This window comes from Oculina patagonica, unplaced genomic scaffold (genome assembly GCF_052425735.1).
Source record: "Oculina patagonica isolate OP01 unplaced genomic scaffold, crgOcupat unplaced1303, whole genome shotgun sequence".
NCBI lineage: Eukaryota > Metazoa > Cnidaria > Anthozoa > Scleractinia > Oculinidae > Oculina > Oculina patagonica.
This window is the reverse complement of record NW_027557306.1, coordinates 1-5,637: the sequence shown is the minus strand read 5'-3', so window position 1 is coordinate 5,637 and position 5,637 is coordinate 1. Positions and strand designations below refer to the sequence as shown.

Genomic DNA, 5,637 nt, shown 5'->3' with positions numbered 1-5,637 from the left:
ATCATTTTGAAAGAAAGAAGAAGCGCCAAAAAAGATCCCAAGTTGACATAGGAATATTGAAGCCTACAGCTAAGAACTCCAGTTGGTAAGTAAAAACGATAGGGTTAGGTATTAAAAAACTTAACCTAGAGAAACACCTTTGTAAAAATTAATGTTCGCCGAAATTGAAGGAATCGTTTCAATATTTCTTTAAGACAGCTCCGGGAACCATGAAGCTGAACTACTGTAGTTTAGAAAGTCACTTACTTTGCGAGTTTTCAATCAACTGTATTTCATCATTCAGGACCATAATCCATTCTTCTAACTCAGCATCATTTTTCGGCCGCAAACAGCAGCTCTTCCTTATCACATGTTAACACAAACATGTGAGGCTTGTCACATTCGCTGCTGTCATCCATTGTTTTTATCGAGGCACTATGCAAGGGAACCTGAAGCTCTGCTGTTCCGATTCCGAAGTCTTTGTAACAGAACAGCGAGTGTTCTTTGACAACACACCACCGGTTTTTTCCACTGAAGCCCTTTCTTTCGAAGTAAATACCCAGAAAATGTGGTGCTTTGAAACGAAGCCAGCTCACGTGGAGATTTGATGTCATCTTTACGACCTGTGGGCCAAAGAGAAGAACAGAAATGAATGTATAAAAAAAATTGTATTTAATTTTAGCTTTCACCCTTTCCACTTCCCCAGCTGCAGGCCAACTGAATTTTATAATTTTTTGTAAAAGCCTTGAAACTCTAAAGTTCTCAAAGATTGCAAACAAGGTTGGACTAATTTCACAATATCATTGCTCCTTTGGTTCATCAGCGGCATTGCATGGCATCCCAAATTGAACGAGCTACATTTCGACTTAAAGTACGTACATAAATGTTCAATAAGGGGCTGCGACAAATTCACTTATTACCTACTTAACGACAACTGGGAGTTTAGGTCAGCCCACCCAACATCCACAACATACATGTACATTCACGCCTTTCCTAGAGTCTCTTAATTTAGTTCCCATATACTTTCAGTTTTCGTGACTTATATTTGATGCCATCAACATTATTTCAAAATGTTTTTAAAACATTGGAAAACTTAAGATGGTGGAAGCTCTGTTTTACTGCATTTTTGGAAACAATAACTTACATTTTCATCACTTATAATACCTTTCTTGAAGAAAGAGTCTGTTATCCTTGACTTGACTCGCATAGCTTTAGATGACAATGAATTAACCAGCGATCCATGTCTCTTTACTTTTGAACCTGGGCTTTGTAGATCTGAGATTGAAGATGACTTTCCTTCACAACTGCTTGCTGACAAGAAACTTCCATCAAGGTTACCTAAGCCAGGAGTAATAATAGTGATAAGCGAACTGTCGGCAGTATTGTGAAACCCTGCTTTTTGACCACCCCTTTATGTTTTTATGGCCACTTTTGTTGTTGCTGCCCACATGGTCATTTTTAGGGGCAATCATATTTCACTCAGAGGACTACTGATGTATACTGATCTAAAAATAAATGTCAGCTGGTCTGGTATTTTAACAGATAAGGAGGAATTCTGGCAAGGTATCAGAGGAGAGGGATGTAATCTATACTTTAACCAAGGACTGCTATATGTTATTTCATTTGTCTTTAACTCACCGACTTTCCCTACGTTGCTGGAGGAATTAGCCTTGAAGATTTTCTTTTTCTTTTTCCCTCCTTCAATAGGAATTTTGCATCCTTGAATAATGTCTGGCAATAACTAAGAAGCACGTAAAAACACACACACAAACAAAGAGAAAAAAAGTTTAGAAGAAATAACAGAATATACATATATAGTACACATACGTTGCACGCACTCCTGTTTTGCCCAACTTGAACTTACTGATACAATTTGTAACACATACATGTACATCATATGGAATGAGGAATGATAATGTTAGAGAAAACATTTTTATAGAGAAGACCAAATCCTCTGTTTGGGCCACACATGATTTAACTCTATTAAAAAGCTCAAAAATATTGTTGGACCAAAAAATAATAATATTAACAGTGCAATTCTGTTACCTCTTGTAGCTCTCTGAATGACTCATCTTCATCCAGTCCTGGTGCAAGCTCATTGTTCATGACAAGCATTTCATCTTCTTCATCTTCAACACCAGCTATTTTCCATGGTGCTAAAGATCCAGCAACAACAACTGAGTGTGGGTTATCATTGTTATCAGTCCAACTTGCACAAGGTTCTATAATTTTGGTCCCATCAAGACAACCTGACAGTTTTCTCCTCCGTGACTGATCATGTTTTTCAAGTGTCTCAACAATGAGACTATTTCTGGTTGGACTTGCTTCTTCACCAATGAGTTTGAGGTAAGTGTCATATGAAATAGCAGGTTGATTCTCTGGTGAGTCAGGACTACTATCATCTTCTATAAGTCTAGAAATGACATAATTCACCACATATACCCACTCTTGTCTTGAGTGCTCCTCTGTTGTTGCAAAAATAATGGTCTCGCGTATTCTTGGAACTGACAAAGTAATTGGAAACATTCTACTTTTCTTCCTATCTGTTGGGATAATTTTTGCTCCTTTAAGAGGAATCTGAAACAACATCTTAGTCTCAGATCTGTGTCGAAAGCATGTTAAACATTGGTCACTAATTGAAAACCACCTCTTGTGCCATCCAGGATGTTCCCTGATGTACATCACACCACTATGAAGTTCCCCAAACTCATTAGGCTGGAGGTCAAGTTTGTGAACTGTGTAGTCAACAAAGACATTATCTCCTGTAAAATAACCCTCTTCTTGACCATTGACATCACTTTCCCAGCCATCAAGGACTTCAATCTCTGCACTGCCTGTCTCTGAGATGATTGTGTCTCGAGACCAAGCATCCACTGAATCCAACATAGGTAGATTAAGAGTGTCTTTATGTACTGTTGCATCTGACTGAGGCAGTGATGAACTGCATAGAAAGATCCCACTTTCTTCTGTGCTATCTGTACCTTTTCGGCATGGCAGTAAGTCGGCACTTTCCTGGTGGTGAATAACAGAAGTGATTAAATTTTAGCAAAGAAATTTGCAGTCAGTGTAAGGGGAAGTATGAGCATGATAGTATATTGATCCATGAAGTATAGTCACCTTGCATATACATTAGTGGATCATTTACTTTTTAACCAAAATCTTGTTCATTATCCACCATAAATTACATGTAAACCTTCTTCCAGGTGCCTCTCACAACTTTCAAAAGGTGCAGGGGCGGATCCAGGATTTTTCAAAGGGGGGTGGCTGTGTACCAATATTTTTGTTTACTATATTGTTCAAGCTCCAGTTTTTTTATGGGGGGGGGGGGGGTTCAAGCTTTTAGGCAATTTTTTGAAAGTGGGAGTGCAAATTATTTTGGGTCTGAGGCCCATACTTCATGGAAAAAAGATGTAAATGAAGAAGAAAATCATTCCAGCAAGGCTAAAACAACCCTTAAAAGCTAAAGCTAAAAAAAATCTAAAGCTAAAAGAAATCTAATGTTTTGTTACATTAAGCCAGAAGTTCGTAAATCAGGCTGTCGAAAATCTCCTATTTTGGAAAAAAGGCCTTTCTTAACTTTGAACGGCCGCCTGACTATGAAAGGTGGATGGACATTGTCCTTATTACTATTTCAATATGTTTATTTTCATTTTTCTGGTGGATCAAGGGGGGTGGCTAGCCACCCAATCCACCCCCCCTGGATCCGCCCCTGAGGTGGGCTTGTTGGAATCACATTAAAACAACTCTTTTTTACACTCACATGAAGTTTTGGCTACAAAACTAAGTTGATTTGTCCGTGTGGTTATTGCTTTAGGTGGTATAATTTTACCTAAGTTTTTCCCTGCCTCATACCATCCTACATGTACATGTACTTCCATTACATGGACATATCTCATAAACACACACTTAAACTTTGTCTGAGTGTGTCTGCTTAAAACAAGTGACTTACAATAGACACATGTCATTGTACAATGTTATTGTAATAGGCCATTTCCAAGTTCCCCTTTGCCCTGTTTCAAAACGAGTCTACGTGCGAAACCATTCATATGAAAATGAGTTTCACCCACAGGTCCATTTTCATGCAAATCAAACTCATTTTCATTTGAATGGTTTCGCACGTAGACTCGTTTTGAAACAGAACCTATTTAGCTAAGTATTTAATTGTAATATTTTTAAATTTTCATGTAACTTTTAAGTAAGCTTTACCCTTACTAGTTTTTATCTAAATTTGTTATCGATGCAGCAGATGAGCATAATGGGCTACCCTGCTTAAATAAAGTTTACTTTACTTTACTGCTTTACTTTACTTGCTTTCTACTTTTGCTTTACTTTACTTTACTTTACTTTACTTTACTTTACTTTACTTTGCTTTCTTTGCTTTTACTTTTCTTTGCTTTGCTTTACTTTACTTTTGCTTTACTTTTCTTTACTTTTCTTTGCTTTCTTTACTTTCTTTGCTTTTGCTTTGCTTTTACTTTGCTTTTCTTTGCTTTGCTTTGCTTTACTTTGCTTTGCTTTTACTTTGCTTTATTTGCTTTTGCTTTGCTTTGCTTTACTTTGCTTTTCTGCTTGCTTTCTTTTGCTTTCTTGCTTTCTTTTGCTTTGCTTTGCTTCTTGCTTTCTTGCTTTCTTTGCTTTCTTTCTTTTGCTTTCTTTGCTTTGCTTTCTTTTCTTTTCTTTCTTTCTTCTGCTTTCTTGCTTTTCTTTCTTTCTTTTCTTCTTTTCTTTTCTTTTCTTTTCTTTCTTTCTCTTTCTTTCTTGCTTTCCTTTCTTTTGCTTTCTTTCTTTTCTTTTCTTTGCTTTCTTTCTTTTGCTTTCTTTTCTTTCTTTCTTTCCTTTCTTTCTTTCTTTCTTTTCTTTCTTTCTTTCTTTCTTTCTTTCTTTCTTTCTTTCTTGCTTTCTCTTTTCTTTCTTTCTTTTCTTTTCTTTTCTTTTGCTTTTCTTTGCTTTCTTTCTTTGCTTTCTTTCTTGCTTTCTTTCTTGCTTTCTTGCTTTCTTTTCTTTCTTTCTTTCTTGCTTTCTTGCTTTCTTTGCTTTTGCTTTGCTTTGCTTTCTTTCTTTCCTTTGCTTTCTTTTGTTTCTTTGCTTTCTTTCTTTTGCTTTGCTTTCTTTCTTGCTTTCCTTCTTGCTTTCTTTCTTTCTTTGCTTTCTTTCTTTCCTTCTTGCTTTGCTTTCTTTCTTTGCTTTGCTTTCTTGCTTTGCTTTCTTTCTTTGCTTTTGCTTTTCTTTGCTTTGCTTTCTTTTCTTTTCTTTGCTTTGCTTTGCTTTACTTTCTTTGCTTTCTTGCTTTTGCTTTACTTTCTACTTCTTGCTTTCTTTCTTTGCTTTTGCTTTGCTTTGCTTTTGCTTTTCTTTACTTTCTTTTACTTTACTTTTACTTTTATTTTACTTTACTTTCTTTACTTTACTTTACTTTACTTTTACTTTTACTTTACTTTTACTTTACTTTTACTTTTACTTTCTTTACTTTACTTCTACTTTACTTTACTTTACTTTACTTTTACTTTCTTTACTTTACTTTCACTTTACTTTTACTTTTACTTTACTTTTCTTTACTTTACTTTACTTTACTTTACTTTACTTTACTTTACTTTTACTTTACTTTACTTTACTTTACTTTACTTTACTTTTACTTTACTTTACTTTACTTTACTTTAC

The 5,637-nt window shown here is 35.5% G+C and overlaps 1 protein-coding gene across 1 annotated transcript; it reads right to left on the bottom strand.

Moving 5' to 3' along the window:
* Positions 1–326: 326 nt before the first annotated feature.
* LOC144639787 (uncharacterized) lies at positions 327–2,987 on the bottom strand. Its single transcript, XM_078499080.1, has 4 exons — positions 2,026–2,987; positions 1,618–1,720; positions 1,144–1,317; positions 327–602 (listed from the first exon to the last, which is right to left on the bottom strand). The coding sequence occupies exons 1-4, from the start codon at positions 2,863–2,865 to the stop codon at positions 415–417; spliced, it is 1,305 nt and encodes a 434-aa protein (XP_078355206.1). The 5' UTR covers positions 2,866–2,987; the 3' UTR covers positions 327–414.
* Positions 2,988–5,637: the final 2,650 nt, after the last annotated feature.

Bases quoted from the DNA above. Each gene is read 5' to 3' on its own strand.
- LOC144639787 (XM_078499080.1), bottom strand. From the start codon at position 2,865: ATGTTGGATTCAGTGGATGCTTGGTCTCGAGACACAATCATCTCAGAG. The intron at 1,721-2,025 runs GTAACAGAATTG...CGTGCTTCTTAG, and splicing joins CATTCAGAGAGCTACAAGAG to TTATTGCCAGACATTATTCA. The intron at 603-1,143 runs GTATTATAAGTG...TTTGGCCCACAG, and splicing joins AGACTCTTTCTTCAAGAAAG to GTCGTAAAGATGACATCAAA.